Source organism: Dioscorea cayenensis, chromosome 2, assembly GCF_009730915.1.
Source record: "Dioscorea cayenensis subsp. rotundata cultivar TDr96_F1 chromosome 2, TDr96_F1_v2_PseudoChromosome.rev07_lg8_w22 25.fasta, whole genome shotgun sequence".
In the NCBI taxonomy this organism is placed as follows: Eukaryota; Viridiplantae; Streptophyta; class Magnoliopsida; order Dioscoreales; family Dioscoreaceae; genus Dioscorea; species Dioscorea cayenensis.
This window is the reverse complement of record NC_052472.1, coordinates 1,103,871-1,131,591: the sequence shown is the minus strand read 5'-3', so window position 1 is coordinate 1,131,591 and position 27,721 is coordinate 1,103,871. Positions and strand designations below refer to the sequence as shown.

Here is a 27,721-nt window from a genome sequence, read left to right as displayed (position 1 = left end):
AGAAATGCGATGCAGACACGTAACGCCTACTGCGAGGGACCCGATACAAATTGACCTAAAGGTCGTTGGTATTTTAATAATATTTTTTTAATAAATATGGACAATTCATAGAGAGTTGCGAGGAATTCCAACTCTCAACCTTAGATTTAGAGAGGAATAAAATACTTCTCTCCCATTAGAGATGGTTTTAATAATTAAATAATTAAATATGTATATCTACACATAATTCTGAATAATAATAGCAATTTTCTCTGATATTTTCTAATATAAAAAAAAGTCTCAGAGGGCATAAAACATAATTATATGTTTTCCAAGGGCTTATATATAATTAAATTTTTTTTTTCATATCATATTTATAAACAAGTCCCTAAAAAGAAACTAAATTATTTGCGCAAGAGTGAGATCTAAGATTCAAAAGGGCAAATAAGTCATTTCAGAATCCCCATCTCTTCTTTTGTTCTTCTCCGTCTTCAGTTCTCGCCATTGCTGATCTCCCCGTGTGCTCAGAGATCCAGAGATGGCCCAACCTCTCGTGAAGAAGGACGACGATCGCGACGATGAAGGTCCCTTTTTTAACCCTAGATTCATGATTCATCTCTCTTTCAATCCATTACTCTCGTTGAGAACCGATTTCATTGTCCCTTTTTCGACTTTATATTGATTGTAGTGATCTGTGTTTAAGATGTGGAATTTTTGGGAAAATTTTGTGTTTTTTTCTAATGGATCTTGCAATGTGGTTTTGTTGATGTGTGGATCTGGGAAATTTGTCATCTTTTGGAAAATGATTGGATGAGTTGATGGTTTGATTCGATTGCAGCGGAGTATTCACCATTTTTGGGTATTGAGAAAGGCGCCGTTCTTCAAGAAGCTAGGGTTTTCCATGATCCTCAGCTTGACGCCCGGAGATGCTCTCAAGTGCGATCTCTACACAATTGGGACTTTTTCCTCATTTTTGAAGTATTACGGTGTTTGTTGATCTACTTTATTGTTTTGTAGGTCATCACGAAACTCTTGTATTTGCTGAATCAAGGAGAAACATTCACTAAGGTACTTGAGTTTTGATATTGCTACTTGTTTAGATTTTGGCATGGTTTTTGTATGTGATGAGGTTTCTTATATTTAGGTTGAAGCCACGGAAGTCTTCTTTGCGGTGACAAAATTATTCCAGTCTAAGGATACTGGATTGAGGAGAATGGTTTATCTGATTATCAAAGAGCTTTCTCCGTCCAATGATGAGGTATGGTTATAAATGCTTTCATAGATACCTGTTAATGATATATCTTTAGGTATATTTGTTTGTTATATGTGAACTTCTTGGATTCCGTATTGATTTGTTTCATTGGTTTCTGGAAGGTTATTATTGTCACAAGTTCATTGATGAAAGACATGAATAGCAAGACAGACATGTATAGGGCCAATGCTATTCGAGTTCTTTGTAGGATTACAGATGGTACACTGCTTACCCAAATTGAGAGATACTTGAAGCAAGCAATTGTTGATAAGAACCCTGTTGTCGCAAGTGCTGCACTTGTCAGTGGAGTCCATTTGCTACAGGTACTGCTTTTTTAGTTATTGGGAATGGATGATGCCTTGACATCCTATTAACTTTCTATTTGCATCTTCGTTTCAACAGACAAACCCGGAGATTGTGAAGAGATGGAGCAATGAGGTACAAGAGGCTGTTCAGTCAAGAGCTGCACTGGTGCAATTTCATGCCTTAGCTCTTCTTCATCAGGTATGGGAAAATATTTTTATGTTCTTTTCGTAGAATTCAATATATTCCCAAACTTCTCTTTGCATTCATATAAATGTCAAGTCGTGATGGTTTTGGTAATTTGATATAGTTGATGTTAGAGTTGGCTAAAATCCTGGTGCAAATAGTTTTTATTTTGTTAGTCTCAATGAATTATTCCATTAAGAATTTAGTTGGATACTTAGATGATAAAAGCTATTTGATGGATACTTGGGTTCTCTGCAAAATTGAGTTTTTGATTGACTTTTTACATATAATAGCTAATCATAACTTCATTCCTTCTGTCAAACTTTGTGAAATTGTGGTCAAATTAGCTTTGGATACTAAAAAGGTTTCAAACATGTAGATTCGGCAAAATGATCGACTGGCTGTAAGCAAGCTTGTTACAAGCTTGACAAAGGGATCAGTCCGGTCACCTTTAGCTCAGTGTCTTCTGATCCGCTACACTAGCCAGGTACCTTTCTGACTGTCATTTTGAAGGAGATTAATGATATATTAGAAACTTATCGGTTTGCAATTAGGTCATTCGAGAGACCAGCAATGCACAATCTGGGGAAAGGCCTTTCTTTGATTACCTTGAGTCTTGCTTGCGACATAAAGCAGAAATGGTGATATTTGAAGCTGCAAGAGCAATAACAGAGTTGAGTGGTGTTACCAATCGGGAGCTGACTCCTGCAATTACAGTTCTGCAACTATTCCTGAGTTCATCCAAGCCAGTGCTTCGGTTTGCTGCTGTTCGTACTCTAAATAAGGTCTGTTTCTTTTTTTTTTGTCATTATGTTCTCAACTTAAGCACCTCAAATTATATATATATACATATCTCCATGATTTTCATGCACAAGTACCAATACCAGAAACAAGTTGTGAGACAAATCTTAGTAATGTTGTTATCGCTATTTATCATGGTGATTTTATCTCTTGCTGGCTTGAGTGGAAAAGTGCTTTTTGACTTGGTGCATTTTTTTTTTATTTGAATTGTGGTATTAATATATAAAGTATGTTCTTTGTACGAGTCAGTTGTAGAATAATTTTGTATGTGCATTTCTGCATACTTGAATATGTTGGAAATCAGCTGCTTTTTGGTAAATGATCTTGCCTTTTTGCGATATTTTGTCAAATTACATGATCCAAATCATCAATCTTTAGTAAGATCACATTGTATGGACCATTTGATGTGTACACTTGTGAAAGATACTTGGTTTACATTGTTCACTTGACAATATTTTTTGTTTATGCTGGCTATGATTTTTTACAGGTAGCCATGACACATCCTCTTGCAGTTACAAATTGCAATATTGATATGGAAAGTTTAATCTCAGATCAGAATAGGAGTATAGCTACACTTGCTATTACTACACTGCTAAAAACAGGCAATGAATCCAGTGTAGATCGATTGATGAAACAAATTACAAATTTTATGTCTGATATTGCTGATGAATTCAAGATTGTTGTTGTGGAAGCAATTCGATCTTTGTGCCTGAAGTTTCCTCTCAAATATCGATCATTGTATGTGAACTTAATGTTATGGCTATTTTTATATTCCTTGGTATGAGTATCTGTCAGTAATTCAGTAGATATTCACTCTAATAAGCTTCTCTGCAGGATGAACTTCTTAAGCAACATTCTTAGAGAAGAAGGGGGTTTTGAATACAAAAAAGCTATTGTTGATTCTATTGTGATCCTTATCAGAGATATACCAGATGCTAAAGAAAGTGGTTTATTTCATCTTTGTGAATTCATTGAGGATTGTGAATTCACGTATCTTTCTACACAGGTACTCAAGCCATTTTTTCCCTCTAATGTCAATTTGTCAGTTGAGCTGGGCCAACTTGTGTATTTTTGCATTTTTTCATGCTTATCTGAAACTACATAAACTATGAAGTCAGGAAAAGTCTGTAAAATAAGAATATAACTTAATGAACTCACACAAGTCTGTAAAATAAGAATATAACTTAATGAACTCACACTGTTGTTGAGCCAAAAAAAAATGTTTCTTATGCTACTGCAACTTGATTAATATCACAAATAACTTGGATGATCAAGGAGCAGGAATAAGATAAGATCATCTTCTAAATTGTCAACTTCTTTTATTTTTTGTGTCTATTGAATATTGCTGGTCCAGTACTGCATAGAAGATGCCAAACCAAATGTTTATAATTCATTTTATATGTTCCCATGTATATATTTTTGTGTTATGGTTTGTATAGTTGGTGAAGCTACACGCTTTTTTCTGTTGCTCTAGATACTTCACTTTCTTGGGAATGAGGGGCCAAAGACTTCAGACCCCAGTAAGTACATACGCTACATATACAATCGTGTTATACTTGAGAATGCTACTGTTCGGGCTGCTGCAGTGAGCACCTTGGCGAAGTTTGGAGCATTAGTTGAATCTTTGAAGGTATTTAATGTGCTTTTTACATGCAAAAAATCTCTTAAATCAATAGTTGGTAGAAGATCTACTTATGTTGGGGTTTCTTTGGAATATCTTTGCAGCCTCGAATATTTGTCCTCCTAAGGCGTTGCCTATTTGACATTGATGATGAGGTAAGCTTTTGTATGCAACCCACTTAATTTGCCTTTGAAGTTTTGCTGCTTATTTGGAAAATCATTGAAATAAAAAATGCTTCCTATGGTATTTCATATTGTTTACCATAGTTGACCACACTTCATGCTATTAGACAAAACTTGTGACGATAAGTGAAATTTGAAACATATTTTTATGCACAGGGCTGAGCATCAGCTTAATGTAGTACACAATTTGTTCTTTATGTATTTGAAACATGTTTATATTAAAAAGTGCAACCATTTCTTTTACAATGTTATGGGACACAGGCTCATGCAGTCTTACAATTAGGATTGAGCTTTATCCAGAAAAAAAGGGAAAAACGAAAAAAAGAAGAAGAAAAGAACTGAAGGCTTCACATCCTTGCAGAGAGAAATTACTGTTTGCATGATTTGCATTCTTATTTAATTATTTTGACTTAGGTTCGTGATCGGGCAACTCTATATCTTAATACTCTTGATGGCAATGGCTCCATTGGTGAAACTGACGACAATGTGAAAGAATTCCTTTTTGGCCCACTGGATGTGCCACTAGTGAACTTGGAAACCAGTTTGCAGAATTATGTATGTGGCTTCTCATTTTTCTGAAATCCTTTTCAAAAGATCATGCCATCTCAATACTTAACATATAATTTCACATCTTTACTTGGTTATCTGTTTGATATGATCACAGGAGCCTTCTGAACAGCCATTTGATATTTCTTTGGTGCCCAAGGAAGTTAAGTCACAACCTCTTGCTGAGAAAAAGGCTCCGGGTAAGAAACCTGCAGGTCTGGGGGACTCCTACTAGCAATCCTACATCAACTGTTGATACCTATGAAAAGCTGCTCTCTGCAATTCCTGAATTTTCCATCTTTGGAAAGCTATTCAAGGTTCTCAAATGACTCTTTTATTTTGCTCAAAGGATTATGACTTCAACTTTATGGCCTGAATATAATGCTTTGATCTCCATTCTTCTCTTGCCAGTCTTCTGCTCCTGTTGAGTTGACAGAAGCTGAAACAGAATACGCTGTTAATGCAGTGAAGCACATTTTTGATGGCCATGTTGTGTTTCAATACAGCTGTACAAACACCATTCCTGAGCAGCTACTGGAGAATGTAAATTAATTATGTCTGGAAGAGCTATGTTTTTTTGTCTGTTTCTGTATATCTTCTTATTTCTTTTTTATTCCCACTGTTCCAGGTCACTGTTTTTGTGGATGCTTCTGATGCTGAAGAGTTTTCAGAGGCTGTGTCAAAGCCATTAAGAACCTTAGCTTATGATGTACCAGGGAATACTTTTGTAGCTTTTGAAAAGCCAGTAGGTGTTCCTGCTGTGGGGAAATTCTCAAATTTGTTGAAGTTCATTGTTAAGGAGGTAACCAAACCTACTTTATCCTTTGGAATTACCCATGGATTTTTTTTTTAAAAAAAAAATCTTATTTGTTGCGTCTTATATTTGCTATTGAAAAAGATTATTTGATTTTAAAAATAAAATTGAAAAAAGAATAGTGTTTACAGAGTAGTAGATAGCATGATTTGTCTGGTACTATGTCCATACACTAACAATCTTATTCGCTGCAGTTGCATGAATGTAGAAATCATTCATTTAGACTGGCAGAGGATCTGCTTTGTGATGTGTCTAACAATGAATGAATTTTTGTTTTGAAGGTTTTACCATGCTGATTAATTTTCATCGAATTCACCAAAACAATTCTGTATTCGTTATTTTGGATTAAACTCAACTGTTGTTGATGCCCCTACTAAATGCGCATCGCATTTGTGGTTAGAAATTAGCTCCAAGTGATCAATGTTTTTGACTAAACTGTTTCATACTCTGACTTGCATAGTGCATGGCCTCTTCCAAGTGCTTAGCCATTACATTTTTGTATGATGACTCAACTTACAGTACTACTTTTTCCCGTGTAGTCTTTCTTCAAAATTAGCTGTTCTTCAGCTTGTCTTCATCCTACTATTACCTCATATGGTGGTCAATTACAAAGCTTTATCATATGCTTCAGGTGGATCCATCCACAGGGGAAGCAGATGACGAAGGTGTCGAAGATGAATACCAGCTGGAAGATATTGAGATTGTTTCAGCAGATTATATGCTGAAGGTCGGGGATTTCAAATTTCAGAAATGCTTGGGAAAGCATGGACCCAGACTCTGAGCGGGTTGACGAATATGGGCTTGGCGCACGAGAAAGCCTAGCAGAAGCAGTTAGTGCTGTAATCAACCTTCTTGGCATGCAGCCATGCGAGGTCAGTTACATCTATTTACAACCCTTAATCCAGCTCAACAATCAAGACCTAGCATCAATTTATTACTAGAAACACTTTTAAGCTTTCCAATCGGTCCATTCTGAAAAGCATTCTTGGCCTTAAGGCAGAAGATAAAAATTTCGGTCTGAATTGGAACTTCGGCTTTGTTAGTACAATATGATCTAGAAAGTCTAGTGATATTAAATGATGCTTAAAGTTAATGGAATGAATGTAGTCACTATTTTGTCCACCATGACATATATAGGAACACTTAATTTGAGCCCTTTGATGTGTAGATGCATGATTTCAAAACCATTTAATTTTCTTAAATCTTTGTCACATTGAAAACAAGGATCACATATTAAAAAAACTTGTTTATTTAAAAGTTTTAAATTTTTCGACAGGGAACTGATGTGGTTCCGAACAATTCAAGATCGCATACATGTCTGCTTTCGGGGGTGTTCATCGGCAATGTCAAAGTGCTTGTAAGATTGTCATTCGGGATCGACGGGCCCAAGCAAGTGGCAATGAAACTCGCAGTTCGATCCGATGATCCGGAAATCAGTGATGCTATTCATGACATTGTAGCTAATGGCTAATGTTGTTGATGTCCCTCAACTCTTCTACTACTTTTCCTCCCTCTTTTTGTTCCAAGAGTTCATTTTTAAGTTGAGGATGTTCCATCATTTTTCTTTGAAAAGAGTTATTGTATTTTTTCCAGACTGTCTTTGTTGTCAGAATAAATCATGTGTATTTTTTCATTACTGTTGTGTATCTTTTGACAAATTCCAATTGTTAATTCTAGTTGGGTTTTCCAGGGAGTTGGCAATCTCTTCAATCAAAGAAAGTTAATGTGTATAAATTTTATATTTTAATTTCAATTTAACTCTTTATTGTAACTACATTAGAAAGCTTTTCTTATCCATTCTCTGTTTTTTGTTTTACAGGGAAAAATGTACTACTCCTTTCGCTCCTAAATACATGTCGTTTAAAGATGTTACATAAGAATTAGAGATAACATTAAATTATCTAAAATTTAACATAAAAAAACAACTAAATTATTAAACTATCTATTTTTTGAAACCATGCATTTTTCTTGGGATGATGAATATTACTCTCTTTATTTATATAACTTAAAAAATTGTAGATGGGTAAAATTGAAAAAAAAAAATAAATATTGCCTTGATATTGTAGAAACAACAACTATTTTGGAAATAAATCTAAAAACGCATACGTGATTTAGAAACGGAAGAAAGTATAAAGCCGTGACTAAACAAAACGTACAACTAAATTGATAAATAAATAAATTATTGTTAGTAATCTCACTTCCCAAATAACGTAGGGGGAATGATTATTAATTCAAAAAATATATGCAGTTGTAGCTGTTTACATCAATCTTGACACTAATTACAACTTATTACATGATCCTGCAAAATCAGGCCAAAAAAAAAACACACACACACACACAAATGAACAAAGAAAAATATAAGAAACTGTAATAATATAAACAGATTTTACAGTGACCAAAAAAAAAAATCATCTACCAATTAATCACTAAAAAAACAAAAAGAAAATCACATATAACAAAACAACTGAAATATAAGCAAAAATGACAGAATTGACAGTTAAACACACACACACACACACACCCTCATGCAATCCACAGACTGCTCAAATAAAACCCTAACAATGCAAGATATAAGAATCAGAAAACAGGATTTGCTCTAAAACATAAGAAAAATAAAAATTACCTCCTAATTCACAAAATGGATCAAAGAAAAACAAACAAACAAGTGACATATGCCAAGCAACACTCACAAAACTTCCAGTAAAAAAATAAAAAGAAAAAAAATTCACCTTCCAATTAACCAAATGACCACAAAGAACACACAAAAGAAAAATACAAGCAGCAAAACCCACAGATTTTACAGTAAAAATCCCACCTTTCGTTTCAAAAAACAATCATCAAATGCGCATATACATAACAAGTAGAACAACCAAGTGAGGAAAGAAAATTAACAAAATGGCCACAAAGAACACACAAAAGAAAAAAAATACAAGCAGCAAAACCCACAGATTTTACAGTAAAAATCCCACCTTTCATTTCAAAAAACAATCATCAAATGTGCATATACATACATACATACATACATACATAAATATATAACAAGTAGAACAACCAAAGTGAGGAAAGAAAATTAGAAAAAATGACCACAAAGAACACACAAAAGGAAGCAGCAAAACCCACAGATTTTACAGTAAAAATCCCACCTTTCATTTCAAAAAACAATCATCAAATGTGCATATATATATATAAATATAACAAGTAGAACAACCAAAGTGAGGAAAGAAAATTAGAAAAAATGACCACAAAGAACACACAAAAAGGAAGAAGCAGCAAAAACCCACAGATTTTACAGTAAAAATCCCACCTTTCATTTCAAAAACAATCATCAAATGTGCATATACATACATACATATATACATACATACATATATAACAAGTAGAACAACCAAAGTGAGGAAAGGAAATTAGAAAAAATGACCACAAAGAACACACAAAAAGGAAAGAAGCAGCAAAAACCCACAGATTTTTACAGTAAAAATCCCACCTTTCATTTCAAAAACAATCATCAAATGTGCATATACATACATACATACATACATACATACATACATACATACATACACATATATATATAACAAGTAGAACAACCAAAGTGAGGAAAGAAAATTAGAAAAAATGACCACAAAGAACACACAAAAGGAAAAAAAAAAAGAAGCAGCAAAACCCACAGATTTTACAGTAAAAATCCCACCTTTCATTTCAAAAAATAATCATCAAATGTGCATATACATACACACATATATATATATAACAAGTAGAACAACCAAAGTGAGGAAAAGAAAAATTAGAAAAAAATGACCACAAAGAACACACACAAAAAGACAAGCAGCAAAACCCACAGATTTTACAGTAAAAATCCCACCTTTCACTTCAAAAAACAATCGTCAATTGTCCAAATACATACATACATATACAAACATATACATATATATATATATATATATATATATAACAAGTAGAACAACAACCAAAAGTGAGGAAAGAACACACACATACATACCCATTTTCACTTCCACTTGGCATAGAACTTCTCATCACTGTAAAACAACATCTTCCTCAAAGGAATCCGAATTCCCCTCTCCTTCAAATGCAAATGCCTCGGCGCAATCCTCTTCTTCAAGCTAAACGCAAAGTACTGTGGAAACTCCTTCACCTCCTCCAATGGCCTCCTCATCATGTACACAAGGTATTCGACCTTTGGCCTCAGGTTGCTCTCCACGCCATACCCAAAAATCGCAGGGCAGCGCGCGCACATCCCCGCCGATTCCTCATAAGATAGCCCCAATCCCTCGAAAAATCTGATCTTTGCCATCAGCTTCTCGATGGGAGTGTTGAGCAAATGCGCGTTGAGATTGGATGGAATGCCGAGGTTCTTGATGCCTAATCCTTGAAGGAAATCGAGGGTCGGGCGAAGGCCGTAGTCGACGCTGGAGATGAGGAGGTCCGGGCAAAGGATGATGAAGTCGCGGGCTTGGTCGGGGGAGGCTGAGAGGTCGGAGGAGAAGAAGGAGAGAGCGGGAGCGAGAATGCGGTCGACGTCGGAGGAGGAGGAGAAGATGCGAGGGCAAACGGAGGCGAGCCGGGGGAAGTGACGATCATCGAAGCCCTTGGATTTTAGGAAGTCGACGATGGTTAGGGTCCAGTGGAGGGATTCCGGCGAGTCAGCGGTGGCGTCGATGCCGAGGTTCTTGAGGTAGAGGACGATCTGGCGGCGAGAAGGGCGGAAGCGGAGGAAGTGGCGAGGGTTTGGAGACGATGATCCATGGATTTTAGGGTTAGGGTTAGGGTTAGGGTTAGGGTTTAGAGGAGAAGAGAGAGAATGGATGAGGTCCATGGATGAGTGATGGTGTTCGTTCTCTTTTCGAGCGGGAAGATGAGATGAAGATATTGAAGAGTTCTGATCTCGATGCAAAATGTGCGGTGGATTTGTGTTTTATAGTTTTTTTTGGATAAACCCCTTAATTTATTTTAATTTGTAAAAACATCCATCCTAAAAAAAACACAAATTTATGTATATTTTTCTAAAATAATATAATTACATGATAATAAATCATTTGAAAGTGGTACAAAGCTCACTGCAGTGGCGGAACCATGTGGTGGAGAAAGGGGGCAATTACTCCCTTTATAATTTGACAATAAATTAATTTAATATTAATTTAATTAATTGATGTTTTAATTACTCACATCTATTTTATAATTAACCCCCTTAGTTTTTTATTAAACTAAAAATAAAAAGAGACTAGTCTCATCTTATCTAATGATAAAGCTGTGACTTCTGTCTGATTAGAAATTAAATTTATTTGATATTTATTTATTTAGCGTTTTAAATTTAGTTCTAATTTTACCAATTTCAATTGCATTTGTGGAGAGAGTGTTCTCCGCAATAAAGATTGTGAAAACTCAACTACGTAATTGGTGATCATTTGTTGCTTAGTGACATATATCGATTCTTTAATTATATTGATATATAATGAAACAATCATTCATTATTTTTAAAATATTAAAACTCACAGGAACAATTGTGAATTTAGTTTGTTGATGATTTATAATACTTGTTTATGTAAAAGACTTATTTAAAAAATGATTATTAATTTTTATTATAGTTGAACTTTTATTTATTAAGTTTCATTTGTTCTCCTTTGTTTATGATTTCTAGCTCCACCACTGGCTCACGATACTGTTTATATTACCGTTTATAAACTATTCTTTTTCTGTTTCTCTCATCTTAATTGTCTCACTACTTTTTTTTAAAAATTTGGGAATGTAACGGACGTTCATATGTATATTAAAAAAATACCATATATTGTACGCACTAAAATTACAAATATTTTTGAAAAAATACAAAAAAAAAAGTTCAAGTGCTAATCTTCCAACATTTTAGAAATTATTATTTATAATATATATCATTAGATATTATACTTTAATTAAAAAAAGTTATGAATTTTAATCTAAAAATCAATTATATATTTAATATCTAATGAGAAAAGAGTACATTTTTTTTTTTTTAAGTCAACATAAAATATGAAAGTTATTTCGATAAACAAAATTAAATTAAAAGAGTGACATAAATTTGAAAAGTAATTTCACTATTTTCCGGGAGTTTCAAGTAAAAAAGATATATATATATATATATATACATTCTCTGGTTTTTGGTTTTGGGCAAAACTTCAAACAGGTTGTGGGCATTCGCTGCTGAGCTCCCCAAAGGTATCATTTTTCTGTAGTTTTTTCTTGGAATTTTTGAAGGTTGATGATGTTTTGATCTTGTTGTTGGATTTAGAGCAAATGTGTAGCAGCATTTGTAAGTGAATTGATCCTGGGATGGCGTGTTGTGGGTTGTTGGATCGATATGTTTGCTCATCCTGGAGAAGTTTTCATGGTGTCAGAGGGTTGTTTTGGGGGGATTTGAAGATGCGAACTTCAGTGAATTTGGGGAAGAAGGTGATTTCTCTCTACTTTGCAGTTGTTAGATTGATTGTGAAATGAATGTTATTTGATGTTCTGGTTGCGTTTGCAACCAGTGATTCTTAGTTTGCAGGGTTGTTTGGATTTCTGAACTACTGCTATCTTAACTTATGACGAATAATGAAAGCACAGAGTAAAGCATGTTTTTTTTCATAGATTTTATCCATCAAATAATCAAAATTGTTTATTACTTCATTGATTCGACCAGCTCTGCAAGACAAGAGGAATAAATTCTGTTAGAAACTCTGGAAATATTTTGAAGATATTATGGTTGTTGCTTTTACGAGCTTTACTTAGCTCATTCAGTTGGTTGTGATTTCCTGTGAGCACTAGAAGAATCACTTAAATAATTTGATACCTTGTTGTGTTCTTAAATTGTTGAACAAAGTAGTTGTTATATATATATATATATCGTGTACATTTTAGGGATCTAGAAATCCTAGAGTGGTCTACCTGTTGCTTTTGCTGCCAGTGATTCCTTGCTTTCAGGGTTTTATGGATTTATGCACTACTGTAACTTACAAGGTCACTTTAACTCGTGAAGGATTACTGTAGTAAGAAAACATATGTCTTTTTATAGATTTTATCCATCAAGTAATCAAATTATTTATAATTTATAGACTGAAAAGAATGATTTACTGCCAAAACCGTGGAAATTATTTGAAGAGATTGTGTATGCTGTTTTATGAACTTTAGTGACATGCTGCCTCTTTGATCAAAACAATTTAAGGGAAAAAAATATTTTTGGTCGCTATAATTTGCTTCAATGTTCATTTCCATCCTGCGCTTTGAAAATATTCAATATGGCCTCTATAGTTTGCTGTTTCTTTTTAATTTTTATTTTTGGAAGTAATGCAATTGCCACTTGGTATATTATTTAGAAATAAATGATTATGTTGTTTGCTTTCCCATTCAACGTGGAATCTAAGTATGATGTGGATTTGATGTGGCCTACCCAGCTGGCCAGATTTTGTTATGCTATCATCTCATAAATTGCTTGAAAATATAATTTTTATATCTTGTTCTATGAAGGCATTAATATCTCTCCAACTATGTTAAACATAAATTTCTTTCTTTGTTTATTAGTACACTTGGATGTTAAGGCTAAACATATCTGCTGTTTTTGGAAAACCAACTTCATGCTTAAGATGTCTTTATTAATACTTTTTACTTTGTGTTTTTAACCACTTCTGGGCTATGAGTATATAACTATATTGGCCTGGAGCTACTTGTTCTGGTTTTTTCCAAATCCATACACTATAGCCTTACTCCTTACAGGTCCAGGGCTTATGATTACATACCTGATTTACACACAATGTCAATACTTGGTGAAGTTTTTAACCAACAACTCATGCACCAGGGATTTTGTCAGATGTCTACTGTTCAAAAATCAGATCTATCGCAAGATCCTCTACCTTCCAACACTGATAACAGATTACAAGAATCTTTCTCTGCTTCCACAAAGCTTAAGAAGGAGATTGTTGCCAGTCCTCTAAATAGCCGTGTTATGTTGATTGATGGAACTTCAATTATGTACAGGTCATATTACAAACTTCTTGGTAATTTCTGAACTTCTTCTATGTTTATTTCATTGTAGTTAGAAGTGCTCTCCTTTTGTACTCCAGTTCTTTATTGTAATTGATTTCCCTTTTCTTGAGTTGCATACAATAATATTTCCATGGCTTGCTTTGGTGCAGCAAGACTACAGCATGGGCATCTGGAGCATGCTGATGGAAATGGAGATTGGGTTTTGACCATATTTACGGCTTTATCTTTTGTAAGTTTTTCAATTGTCAATGTTAAAATCTAATTCCTCCGCCAGATGTCAGACGATCTTTCATTCTACAGGATTATCTTTTCTTTGAGTTCATTTTATTGTCTACATCTTTGGTGTCATGGGTTTTATCAGTTAGGAAAAGGCATAATTTAAAGATATGGAGAAAAAGAGAAAACTATAATGTCTTGATTGTGGATTTCTCTCTCACACACACATACAAGATAATTATGGTCTTACATTCCTGAGGCTTATATGAGAACAAGTCACTTACCTTCTCTTTTTGCCTGCAGTTATTGGACATATTGGAGTTCATTCCTTCACATGTTGCCGTAAGCTCTTCTTTCCTATGTTCAAATATTACATTGTTAACTTATGTTTGCAAGCTACAATGATGATTTCAGTCATGCATACCTGCATTTTCTCCTCTAAAGCTTTTTCCCTTTAAACACATATAGTCTCCATGTGCTCCGTGATAAATGAATTAAAACTATTGGTTAAATCTTAGCTGTTGCTTGGTTATGACAGTTTGGGTTTTTCCCTTCCTTTACTCATTAGTTGATGAACAATCTGGAAGGATGTGATAGGGATTGTTGTAACAAGATTTATGTCGCACAAATTGTCTTTTTCTGGCGTACTTTCTGCTTATTCTGATAATAGATAGATGATTACCCTTTTTCAAAATGCGGGAAACATGATATTTGATGCATGTTTTGCATTAAGTCCACCACTGAGAAATGCACCTTGCTGTTGGCCTGGCAAATAAAGGAGAAAAGTGGTTGAAATTTTTGCAAGAGAAGTGAATTTATTGAACTTCCTCTCAATGTCTATGTCTATGATGGTGGAGGGCAGACAACTAATATCTACTGGTACCAGCCTATTACATCCAAGATTGTAAGCCTCTGGCTAGTGGTTGCCTATAGCTTTTGTTAGTGTCGTAAGAAGAGGTTAAGGAGTTACGCCTTACAAATTGCTTACCATCAGAGGGTTTAATGACTGACAAAAAGGAAAAGGCTCTTCTTTCGATTGATTACCACATTTAGATTGATTGTTTTTGTGGTTCAATTATAAAATTAGGTTTCCAGCATAGACATATTTTAAGAAATGGGAGGTGAACTAATTTACTTGAATTTATTGAGTTAGATCACTTCCTTCGTGTTCAAGGTTGAAATGAAATTATGATATATTTAGTTCATTTTTTTTTTTGCTGATATAACTTCTTCAATGTTGTGTGTGAACATATGATCTCTTAATGGTGTTTCTTAATTTTGAGAAATAAGTTTATCTTTTTAAGGTTGTTTTCCGTCTTTTTTTTTCCTGTTATTATTGTTCTTCTATGTTGTGTGTAAAAATATGGTCTCTTAATGTTGCTTCTTTAATTTTGATAAATAAGTTCATCATTTAAGATTGTTTTCCTTCTATTTTATTTATTGTTTTAGCTAACCTAGAGAATTTCCATTTTAAGTGATTGATTGAGCTCTCTCTGATGCAGGTGGTATTTGACCATGATGGTGAGAAGCATATGTCAGTAATTATTTTCATTCATTCTCCTTTACCTCTTTGGTTCCCATACTTGTTTCTTCACTTTCTTCTGCTTTGATGTTAAGACTGCGTTCACAAAGTAATAAGAAATCAGTACTATCTATTTACCACTTCACTGTATCATAGTGGATCCTTCATCAGGAACTCCTACCATTGCGTTTTCATCTGTCTCGATCTACAGATGTCTTTACCTGTGTTTCATATGTTCCTGCTAATGTCACAGCCTTGTCCTTTTTTGACTTCTCAAATGTATAAAAACAAGTTAAGCATTATTGACTTATATAAATCCGTTCATGAACACAGGCAATGTCCAATTGTGAAATTTCACAACCTAATACAAACTAGTTGTTTGTCTTTTCGTTATTCAAGGCATTGAGATTTGGTTGGGGTTAAAATCTATTGACTTTGATGTTGTTGATGCTCATCATGGTTATTCAGTGCATATAAAGATTTTGTATGGTTATCCTTTGCATGTTTCGATTAAGTGATCTACTAACCAATATGGTTGGGAGCTCCCTGTAAAATGGTGATACTAATTTACCAAGTTATGAAATCTTGACTCTTGAGTCAAGAGTTGTTTGAGGAGTTGGGTAGCTTTCTTTTCGAAGTTTTCAGATTAAGTAACTTTTCAGTGGTCAAACTTTTCTTTTCAGGAGTTCACTTTGGTCACACTACTGCCATGCCATCAAAAGAATGTTACATGGCAAAAGGTAAGAATCACCCCCTCTGTTATCTGGGGAGAGTGGGGATAATTGATTTGTATTGGTGGCAGCTGATAGCAATCTAGGGAAAGCCCATTTCCCATTTGTCTCTAAATGATATTTAACAAGCTGTTCTGGTCATGTTCCAATATAGATTGTTGCAAGCTGTGGGGAATATTTACCATTGAAATGGACATTGTTATGAGAAGACAGTTACTGAATATAAGATTGTCTTTGTAGTTTCTTAGTTATTTGCTGATGCTGACCACACATTAGTATTGTACATTTTTATCAAAAGAGGGTTTCCTCATGTGTAGATGCTTTGATCTATCCATTTTCATTTTTATTGAGGATTGTTTATACAATGATCATGATTTTTCATTGTACTTCTTTTTTCTTTTCCTTTTTTTTTCTTTTTTGGTGCAGCTTTCTTATTATTCTGCTTCTCTTTTCACATAGGATTGACTTTTCGTCACATGCTGTATCCCTCTTATAAGAGCAATCGTATTCCCACACCTGATACAGTTGTTCAAGGCCTTCAATATCTGAAGGCATCTATGAAAGCAATGTCCCTTAAAGTGATTGAGGTAGGTACTATGGTAGATATTCTGTCCGATAATTGTCATAAGTTTGCTTTATTGGGGTTTATTGCAGGTTCCTGGTGTTGAAGCAGATGACGTCATTGGAACTTTGGCTGTGAATAGTGTTTCAGCTGGATTTAAGGTCTTTCCCTAATGATCTTATTTGTATGGTTGATGCTAATTGTTTTTACAAGATTAGCAAATGGGTTGGATATTTATACTGAACATTTGTCCCCTTCTTCAGGGACAACCTACAGATCTAGGGTTGGCCGTTTTAACATGTCAGGCCATCCAGTTTACATGCAATTTGAGTTTGAAATAATTCAAAAGAATGAACTGCTGAGCTTTTAAGTGCTGCTTTTATTTTTATTTTATTTTATCTTCTGCCTCGTGAATTAATTTTGGGGTAATTTACTCTTTATAAAACAAGCTATGGTTTTGAATTTATGCTGGAACAGTTCTGTTACTTCTGTACATGGTGGCCTGTGATATTTGATTGAACAATTACATTTATATCACTGTATTATGTTCACCGATCTGCTACAAAAAGCATAAGAAAAGTTCTAATATTAAGTCCATGATGGTCAAGCATACATCTACATGAGGGAACTACCAGCCTGGCTTCCTTTTGTCATTTTGTAGATTTCCAGTTTCTTCTTTTCCTGAATTTATTTGTTATTCTTATATTGTCTGAGACAGGTACGGGTTGTCTCCCCAGACAAAGATTTCTTTCAAATCTTGTCACCTTCATTACGTCTTCTACGAATTGCTCCCCGTGGACCTGGGTGAGCATCATATTTCTATTGTTCATAGAAACAGAGGTCATACATAGGCTGCTGCTGCATTTGTTCTTAACGATTTGCAAGTTATACAACAGTAAATATTGAAAGCTATGATTTATAAAAATGTGATTCTTAAGTTTCTTGATGTTAAGTCAAGGCTAGTTAACGTTGATGCTTCATCTCATTTTCTTGAAATATAGAATTTAGATTAAATGGAAGGGCTCGAACTAATTGATGGTCATTTCTTTAGGATGGTTTCATTTGGAATAGAAGACTTCGTTAAAAGATATGGGGCATTAAAACCCTCTCAATTTGTTGATGTTGTTGCCCTTGCTGGTGATAAATCCGACAACATTCCAGGTTCAAAGCTTAACTATTTTATTTTTTGCCCCCTTGTTATGAGGAGCATGTTGATTGTCACTGATCATTTCCATCTAGGCTTCAATGCTTAAACATGGTTTTATGCGAATTTTTACTTCATTTTTTAAGTGGGTATAATTTGTCCTTATGTTTGCGATTTATATTTTATGTCGTATTTTAATGCTTGTAATAGTATCCTTATATTGCTTTGTTTATGTCTATTGATGCAGGTGTTGAAGGCATCGGGGAAATAAATGCTTTAAAGCTTATTACCAAATTTGGTATTGGTTTCCCCCTCTCTTTTTAGCTTTTCTGAGACACCTTCATTAATTAAATTTAAAGACTGCAATATGTTTTACCTCGTTCAATTAGATGATAGTTGTATGAAACATAACCTTGGTTTTCCTGGTCAATTTCATATGACTCATTATCCTGTACCCTGCCATGGTACAATGTGGAGATACCAGTTGCTTCTTTTTATTGCCGTCTATTTCTATCCTATTCTTGCAACACCATGATCCTGTTTTGCTTTGGCTGCACTGTCTCATGCAGTTACTTTATTTTTAGGAGTAGGTCAAAGATGTCAATTCGGGTTATCAATTATGAAGTTTAAAGCTTTTTAAAAATCCTTATAACAAATTAGTCCATATTCCTATTGATCATATTGGCTTCTAGGTTCGTTGGAGAAGCTGTTGCAAAGGGTGGATGAAGTTGAAGATGAACGTTTTAAGAAGGTATTTCCTTTTCGGTTTCAATGAAGTAAAATTTAATACTAAATATCCTCAAAAAACACTTGTTATTTGGAGATGCTATTATTACTAAATAGTCCTATCAAAATCGACTTCCCATATGAATGATATCTTTTACATTTTTTCTTAAGATTCACAACATCAAATACCATTGCTCTTTGTTCTATTTAGATGCAGTAAAAGTTGCAATATCGTTGTATGATGCCTACTTTTAAACTCTAACTGTAATTTCTTCACTCTTCCTTCTTGTTTCATTGTCACCTTCTGTGCTTTCTTTTTTGTACTCTCAGATTCCGAATGCTTTTAGTATCTGATATGCTTGGAAAACAATTTCTACAGATTTTAAAGGAAAATGCTGATCAGGCTATTCTTTGCAAGAACTTGGTAACATCCCTCACATTTTCTTTTTTAGTTGCTGTCATCCAAGTTATAATTATGATGAATGCTTATGATAATTTGATATGCTTAAATTTTGCAAGAATTATAGAAATCCCTTTGGATTAAGGAGATATTGTGTATCATTCAACATGTATACTTGTTGTTAAGTTTAAAATAAATGTTGACCATAAATTAAAACTTCTGAATACTATTCTTGCCATCAATAAAGACATTTCACAGTTTCACCAAAGAGGAGATGTGGATAGTTGCAGTCTAAAGTTAATTTTCAGTCTATGTGTTTGACATTGTTATGTGATTCTTACATGCTCATGAATTCAGACTTTGAGTTGCTACATGAACTGTTACCAATTTTTGCTGGCTGTCGAATCTAGATCCATAAACTCTTTTAATGATGCAAAGAAATGTTGACAAAGAATGAAATACAGAGAAAGAAGAGAGTATAATGATTACAGTAACTTAAAATTTTTATTCATGGCTGTATTCTTGAAGCATAGATTACATTCCATTTGAGTAAAATATAGACATGGGAGAAGCTTGCATTTAAGAGCAGAATGATATTGAGAACCAATTGATATATAACTATATATAGAACTAATAGTGTCACGCGTACCATTACGATTTGCGCACCTAACCTTTTCCATGTTTTCTTTAGTTGTTGTGCTCTTTAATGAAATTAATTTTTTTAAATTTTTTAGAACTATCCTCAAGGCTCATAGTGAGCAAGAAATAAAAATTAGTAATGGCAACTAGTACTTTTATAATGTCATCCCAATCGCATGAAATGCAAATATCAACCAAACCAATATCCATTTCTTTGCAATGAGTATTAGTAAAGCACATGTATATGAACAGATCATGCAAATTATACTTTATATTTTAATATGGTTTCATCATTTTCTTTTGAGACGCAACTAATATGATATAAAATTATATATGCATGCATTCAAGTATTTTTATTTCATTGTTATAGTTAACCATTTCAAGGATTTTGTGTGTATCTTGTTAATTATGTTCTGGTAAAACACTTACTTTACCATGAAATAGAAAGGAAAAGAAAAGAGCCTCAAAAGTTTATGATTTTGATGAACCGGTACTTTTTTAACTTTTTTTTTTTCCGAACAATGACAGGCAACTTTACGTTCTGATCTTCCATCGTACATGGTTCCGTTTAAGATACAAGACTTTGCATTTCGGAAACCACAGGTTCGTGCAATATATGTAACATGTATGTGCTAATGTCGTATTTCCCTCTGCGCCGAAATTTAACTTGTCTAGCTGTGATTCTTTGTATAGGACAATGGGGAAAAGTTTGTAAGCCTGTTGAGAGCAATTGGAGCTTATGCCGAAGGATTTTCTGCAGATCCAATTATCCGAAGAGCTTTTTATCTGTGGAACAAACTCGAATCATGACACTCACAAGCAAGAATTAACAAAAAACTGAGCCCCGAGATCGAAAGGACCGAAGAAATCTCGAAGAAATCGAAAGTTCTCGAGCAAAAGCTGATGGTTATTCCGAGCTTTTCGTATTATGGTTTTTATCGAGAATCTCGTATTGTTTCTCACTTTCTGCACCGAAAGCCCGAGTCGATCGATCTCTACGCTTGCAGGCAATTCTTGTGTGCAGATTTTAAAGCTACACATGTTATTAATCATTCGAATGTCGGCATTTTGTATTTTCGGGGACTCATTTCTACAAATTCTAATTTAATTATCTTGTCATCTCGAACTTGTCGTAACATCCATATATATTCATGTATCATTTTGCTCGTCGGAATTTCCAAGGGTATTTTGGTAATTGTAATCAGGCTAACTCTTCTAACTGTTGATATTGAGATCAATGTTCATGAACAGACAACTGCCTTGATTATTTATTTTCTTTCTATTCAACCTTTAAAGACAGTAAAACTTCAAGGTTATATTCGTAATTTACACCCAATAACAATTGAAAATTTATAGGTTTTATTTTTTATTTTCCTTTTTTTTTTACATGGGCCCAAATATATTCTCTTAATCAACCAAAAAAACAAAAGATCAACACATGAATGTGACTCATGGAAAGAGAATAAAAGAATGAAACATAAAGAACATAACTTGAGTTGATTCCATGAATAAAAATCCAGAAACACTAGAAACAAGAATCAAGTTTCACTTCAACTATTACTTGGAATACAAGAGGATCTAATTAAAGATATATCTATGCCTATTTAATATATATATATATATAATAATATATTTTACATTGTTATCATCTTCATCAAATGCTTCTAAGTTGTAAAGACAAAGACAAATAAATATAATGAACTATTATATTCACTTTCTTATTGAGTGACAAAATCTAAGAACTAGTAAATATTGATTAGAAAATTACTCATGCCAACTAAGACTTATTCTGTTTCTTGGTCTACTTCTAGAAAAAAATATAGTATTATATATAAACATATTTCATATTTTATGAAGCTTAGAATATTATGTTTATGTGAGTGAAAATATATATATATAGCGAAGATTTAATATATATAATTATAAAATATGAGAGAGTAGTTATTAACAATAAACATGTTTTGGTATATATTGAATAGAAGAGATCCTTTGCTTTCATAAATCTATTTTAAAAAATCTAAATAAAAAAGCTATCTTAATTACGACAACTTAATCACACTTTTTTTTTACTAATAGGTGACAAGCGCCATCCTAAATATTGATTAGGAAATTACTCATGCCAACTAAGACTTATTCTATTTCTTGGTCTCCTTCTAAAAAAGATATAGTATTATATATAAACATATTTCATATTTTATGAAGCTTAGAATATTATGTTTATGTGAGTGAATATATATATACCGAATATATAATATATATATATATATATAATTACAAATTATTATAGAGTAGTTATTAACAATAAACATGATATTGGTATACATTGAATAGAAGACTCCTTTGCTTTCATAAATCTATTTTAAAAAATATAAATAAAAAAAGCTTTCTTAAGTACAACAACTTAATCACACTTTAATCAAGGTTTAGGAAAGTAATTAATTAGATATATATATATATATACACACAATTATAATGAAAAAAATAAATAGTTATAATTAAATGAAGAATTAAATTAAGCATACATTTTATTATTAAACAAACATTATATTATATTATCTATTTTTTATTGTCAACCTCCTTGTCCAAAGAGATGACTTCCAAAGAAAGAGTTCTGAGTCTCCAATGAAACTTAAGTGTTTAACTAACTACCTTGAATTAGTTAATCTCACTTCAGTTAAACACTATATTTTTATAATTATTCCAAAGCTCTAATTAGGAAAGCATCCCCTAATTAATTATTCTACTTATTATATATATATATATATATATATATGAAAACCTTGACCCTTTTAAACCATTTACATAAAATATTATCAAAGACCAAGACTAATTATGGTCTTTGATTTTAGATCTTGCCAAGAATTTGTTCAAAGTAATACTTAGAAACTTTCAGATGACATGGATATTAATTTGGTTTGGTAGATGCGTGCATTTATATGTAAATTATTTGATTCATTAATTTAATAACATTAAATTTTAAAGAATGAAGCAAGTGATCTGTTGATGAGTTGTTTCAAGGTTGTGTTCTGAATGACTACAAATTTTATGGGTTTAATAATAATATTGCATGGCTTATTATAAAGCTTTACGTATGCATGAATGAGATGGCCAACCAATCCATGCAAACTTGGAAGCCACAAAGAAAAACACTTGGAAGTGCACCATAAGTGACAACCATGATATAATAATCTTATTATTTTTATCATCATCATTATTATTATTATAAAATGTTTATTTAAATTTATTATCAATTGTTATTTATTATCAATAATATAAAATGACAACTCTACCCTTGTTCGTCATGTTTATAAGTTCTTTTTCAATGAGAAGAATTTTATAGACATTGATAACAAAATTAATGTTAGAATGAAGAGAAGTATATGATTTAATAGATTTTTTTGTAAAATACTTTTTTTTCTAATATCGGACATTTGATACAATTACTTGATATTTTTTAAACAGATTAATTGAAGTAATATTTAATGATTAAGGGTACAAATGTAAAAATAAAATAAAATAATATTACAAAGGTGGCTAAGAATTAAAATATATATATATATATATATATGGAAAACAAAACATAAACTAATGGTGTGATATTGACATGCACTTGACTTGGAATTAAGCTTGAAAATGGAACCATAATTAAAAAAAATGATGAACAAATGAGTTGGGATTTAATGACTAAATCTTTCGTTGCAAAGGTGGCTAAGAAAACTCAAGCAATTTGCAAGTTAATTTACCAATAAAATTTGGTCACATTCTTCTTTGGTGTCTTTATACCTTGCCTCCTTCAAATTCTAATTTGAGATTTTTCCATGTTTTTTATGATTAATAATATGACTTTATATGAAATTTTATGTTTGGGTTACATATGATATTAGTATTAAAACTTTTTCCAAATAGATTGCGTGGTTAAGTTGTTGTATAAATGTTGCAAATTAAATTTGATAACATTACCGATTAAGTCTTGATTATCCGACAATGAAAGAGTGTTGGTTCGACTTTAATGTCCTAGCTAGTCCAAATTTACATATGAAATTTTATGTTTGGATTACATACAATATTAATTTTAAGACTTTTATCCAGTAAATGATCTTCAACGCAAGATTCATTGTTCTTGTATAAATGTTATAGATTTCGATAACACAAGCAATTAGGTTTTGATTATCCAACAATGAAGGAGCCTCGGTTTGGCTTTAATGTCCTAGTCAAATTTTACATATGAAAATTTCATGTTTGGATTACATATGATATTTATAATATTAAGACTTTTGTCGAGTAAATTGCGTTGCTCTTATATAAATGTTATAAAATTTGTTAACACATGGCGATTAGGTCTTGATCATCCGACAAGAAAGAGTGTTGGTTTGACTTTAATGTTAATCTAATCAAATTTTACAATGAGATCAAACTAGATAAGATTTTAACAAAGTATTTAAAAAAAGTCAATTATATTAGTTTAATTAGGAGAGCCGATGAGACCATGTAAATTGAAATCAATAGTCACAGTCAAACAAATAACTATAATTAATTTTAATTTTAAATATTGATCATAAGGTACCTTCTCGAATAAACCCTTGAGTATGTTTAGCATAAAATAAAAAATAGTTGTAATTAAATTATAAGTGATGCAAGTCTTGTAGAAGGTGAAAGGAAGCAAAATTAATTGTTTTTTGTTTATGTTTGTGAGCAAATATTCTAATGAAGATTTGTATCAGGGAGAAGTATATATTTAGGAATAAGATAATTGATTTTGGGTTCTTATTCTTCAAAGAATTTGGTGCTTATGTACTATAAAGTGCAAATTAAAGGTTACCTTACCATCTTATAAGAATTAGTGGCATTTGTGTAATGTGTTTGAGTGAACCATAATCTCATAATATTAGAACCTCACTTTGTCACCAACATTTCAAGGAATATTGTAGCCTTGTAGAATATTTTTTATTATTATTATTCTTATTTTTTAAGATAACATGTGATTGTTTCTAGGGTTAGGGTTAAAATGGCATCAATTAAATATTCCATCAGATTGTTAGAGATGTTAGTAACCAATAAAAATAAGTACTTATTTATGTTTTTATTCAAATGTAGTATTAGAAATAAACAGAAAATAAAATAACTGCTAGCAACACATTTTTCTAATTAAGATAGTGTATGGTTGAAAAATAAAAATTAATTTTTTTTATTGATCATATTTGATTCTTAAGTTATATATTATAAAAAATGATGTCTCTTATTTTAAATAGAACTTTTGACCCGGTTAGGAAAAACTTGAATCATCATTGATCAATTCCAATCTAACCACCGCTTTATATATATATATATATATATATATATATTTTAAACAATAAAAAATACGTACATATTAAAAATCATAAAATAATATTAAAAAATTTTATTGTTAAAATAGTCAAATTCAGCTTAAAATTTTTAAAATTTTGTGAAGTAAAAAAATATCTTAAAAAGCCGTCATCTTATGGAAGGTTGGCTAATCTACTGAAGTCACTGTCAATGCCACTGAATGAGAAGACTCTGTCTCATCTCCTAGCTGGTGATCACTATGCGCTTATTTGTTTTGTGTTCTCTTTTAATTTATATGATTTATTTACTTTTTAAAATCAATAATAATGAAAACAACATAAAAAAATTAATTATGATCAACTAACATATGAGTAGGTATTTCATTCCAACTCCCAAATCAAAGGTCAGAAGACTTGTCCACATTTCCTAACATAAATTATACTTAATATTTATCATAAAAATTATAATAAACTATTTATTATGACATATATAATTTTCAAACCCACTGTACATTTCACCCTAACAACTTCATCAAACAACATAAACATCAAAGACAAACACACTTCCAACATCAAATACTTCAAAAAATTAAAAATTAAAAATAAAACTAAAAATAGAGACACTAAGATCTTTGAACAACCTTGCAAACCAAACTGTTTTTCATCTCAAGAGACATCTTCAAACATTCACTAAGATCAACACCTTCACAAGCCTCCCATTTGAATCTTTGAAGCAATTGAGCTAACCAAAGATGAACATTAGCCAATGCCATTGTTTTACCAGGGCAAACTCTTCTCCCTGATCCAAAAGGCGCAATTCGAAGATCACTTCCCATAACACTAACATCTTCACCATCCATAAATCTCTCTGGTTTGAATTTTTCGGCGTCATGCCAAATAGATTCATCATGAGTAATTGCCCACATGTTCACCATCGCCGTCGTGCCAGCCGGTACAAAGTTATCGCCAATAAAAGTATCGTGTATCGCGAGCCGAGCCCAAGATAAGAGCGGGCCGGGCGGGTGTAGTCTTAGGCATTCTTTAACGATCGATTGGAGATAATGTAGCTTCGGTATGTCGGTTTCAGAAACTGAATTTGAGCTCCCGACTATGTTTTCGATCTCTAATTGCGCTTTGGATTGTATCTCTGGATGGAGTACCATTCTCGCCATTATCCATTCGAGTAGTATCGCCACCGTATCGGTTCCTCTGAATATCATTTCCTACATAGCAGTAAAAGAACGATGAAATCGATGGATTGAAGTAAAATAATTGCATAAAATTTGATAAAAGTCATTAGTAATCAATTGAATTCTCAGCTGAAACATGAATTCAAATCAATATTTTGCAGCAAAATAATCAAATCTATGTATGTATACCCAAAGAACAGCGATGATATCCGAATCAGAGAGCTTCTCCTCAGACTGAAAATGAAGCAAAACATCGACGAAATCAGCATTAATTTCATCGAAACTACCATTGGATCTTCTCTCCCTGTGTTCCTTAATGATCTGAAGAACAAAAACATCAACTTTCTTAATCAAATTCTTGCACCTTCTCCTCACACCCTGGAAATCAAACCAGCCAATCAAAGGCAAGTGATCACTCCAATTGAAAACTCCAAGCAATTCATATCCCTCCTTCACAAGCTCCTCCAACTCCAACCCATCATTCCCTTTCCCAAACTCATACTTCTTCCCAAAAACACTCATCATTATGCTATTCAATGCAGCAAAATGCAACACTTGCTTCAACTCAACCTTCCCATGTTTCCTCATAAGAGAATCAATCTGAGCCACCATTTGGGTCCCAATCTCCATCCTTTGTCCTGCAAGAGATGAGATCTTTTTGGGACTGAATAAATGGGTGGATGAGAGTCTTCTGAGGGTTCTCCAGTAGTCACCAAATGGGGCAAAACCCATGGCTCTGTGGAAGAGAAGTTCATAAGCTGATTCTTTGATTGGCCTGTCAGCAAAGGATGAGTTGTTGAGGATTTCTTTGGCTGAGTCTGGGTGGCTGGAGATGATGAACCTGGTGAAGCCAATGGAGAAGGCCATTAGATAAAGGGATTGGAAGGAGGTTGAGAGCTTGGCTAGAGCTCTGTGAGGGAGAGGACCAGAGAGGGAGAAGATGGTGCCTGGAGGACCTGGGATTCTTGAATGGGGTGGTGATCTTGAGGAACAAGCCCATAGGGAGACCTCCTGGGGAGAGGTGAAGGAGGAACAGGACAATTAGAGGAAGGAGAAGGAGAAGAAGGTAGAGATTGGTGTTGGAGAGGGTGAGAAAGATTAAGAATGGATCAATGTTGGAAGAAGACATGGATGCAAAAAGATCAAAAGAACTAAATTTTTATGAGGAAAAATAGTGCAAACAACTTGATTTGATGATGAATATGCAATGAAAAAAAATCCAAAGATTAGATTTTGATGAGAAAAATAGTGAGAAAGCTGGGTTTTGATTGTGAATGTGATGAAAAGATTGGATTTTGATGAGAATTGGAGAAGTTCTAGAGAAAATCTTGAAGCAAGGAAGTGAGGGAAGCGGAGGGGAACTGGGGAGAAAATAACAAGATTTTAATTAGAGAAAAAGTCCAAAGATTAGATTTTGATATGAAAATTGGTGAGAAAACTGTGTTTTGATTGTGAATGTGATAAAAAGATTGGATTTTGATGAGAATTGAATGAGTTTTAGAGAGAGAGAGAGAGAGGAAGAAGAATAGAGAGAGAAAATCCGGAAGCAAGGAAGTCAGGTAAGGAAGTGAGGGGAAGTGGGGATGAAAGT

The 27,721-nt window shown here is 33.0% G+C and overlaps 4 protein-coding genes across 5 annotated transcripts; 2 read left to right on the top strand and 2 right to left on the bottom strand.

The window, feature by feature from the left end:
* Window positions 1-410: 410 nt before the first annotated feature.
* Window positions 411-7,403, top strand: LOC120276190 (coatomer subunit gamma-2-like). Its single transcript, XM_039282919.1, is given in 20 exon segments — window positions 411-563; window positions 818-915; window positions 997-1,047; window positions 1,124-1,237; window positions 1,354-1,554; window positions 1,634-1,735; window positions 2,100-2,207; window positions 2,275-2,505; window positions 3,009-3,259; window positions 3,356-3,527; window positions 3,996-4,151; window positions 4,247-4,297; window positions 4,739-4,879; window positions 4,989-5,090; window positions 5,092-5,187; window positions 5,282-5,413; window positions 5,499-5,672; window positions 6,316-6,414; window positions 6,416-6,556; window positions 6,961-7,403. Coding segments are annotated over 20 exon segments (2,661 nt in total). The 5' UTR covers window positions 411-517; the 3' UTR covers window positions 7,156-7,403.
* A 2,287-nt stretch (window positions 7,404-9,690) lies between these two features.
* LOC120279222 (transcription termination factor MTEF1, chloroplastic) lies at window positions 9,691-11,044 on the bottom strand. The gene is made up of 2 exons (XM_039286097.1): window positions 11,030-11,044; window positions 9,691-10,389 (listed from the first exon to the last, which is right to left on the bottom strand). Exons 1-2 carry the CDS (start codon window positions 11,042-11,044, stop codon window positions 9,691-9,693), a joined length of 714 nt encoding a protein of 237 aa, XP_039142031.1.
* Window positions 11,045-11,829: 785 nt separating this feature from the next.
* Window positions 11,830-20,832, top strand: LOC120280150 (flap endonuclease Xni). 2 transcript variants are annotated; one of them, XM_039286896.1, is made up of 16 exons: window positions 11,830-11,891; window positions 11,965-12,125; window positions 13,510-13,708; window positions 13,847-13,926; window positions 14,217-14,255; window positions 15,416-15,434; window positions 16,119-16,175; window positions 16,626-16,753; window positions 16,821-16,889; window positions 17,447-17,532; window positions 17,780-17,889; window positions 18,120-18,170; window positions 18,565-18,623; window positions 18,978-19,022; window positions 20,166-20,240; window positions 20,331-20,832. In XM_039286896.1, the coding sequence occupies exons 2-16, from the start codon at window positions 12,006-12,008 to the stop codon at window positions 20,445-20,447; spliced, it is 1,254 nt and encodes a 417-aa protein (XP_039142830.1). In that variant the 5' UTR covers window positions 11,830-11,891; window positions 11,965-12,005; the 3' UTR covers window positions 20,448-20,832. The 2 variants fall into 2 exon arrangements, with proteins under 2 accessions (XP_039142830.1, XP_039142836.1); XM_039286902.1 differs by lacking the exon at window positions 16,119-16,175.
* Window positions 20,833-25,389: 4,557 nt separating this feature from the next.
* On the bottom strand, window positions 25,390-27,165 carry LOC120279214 (cytochrome P450 78A5-like; the record flags this gene model as incomplete). Its single annotated transcript, XM_039286086.1, has 2 exons — window positions 25,390-26,163; window positions 26,320-27,165. Coding segments are annotated over 2 exons (1,446 nt in total), but the record flags the coding sequence as incomplete, so codon positions are not given.
* Window positions 27,166-27,721: the final 556 nt, after the last annotated feature.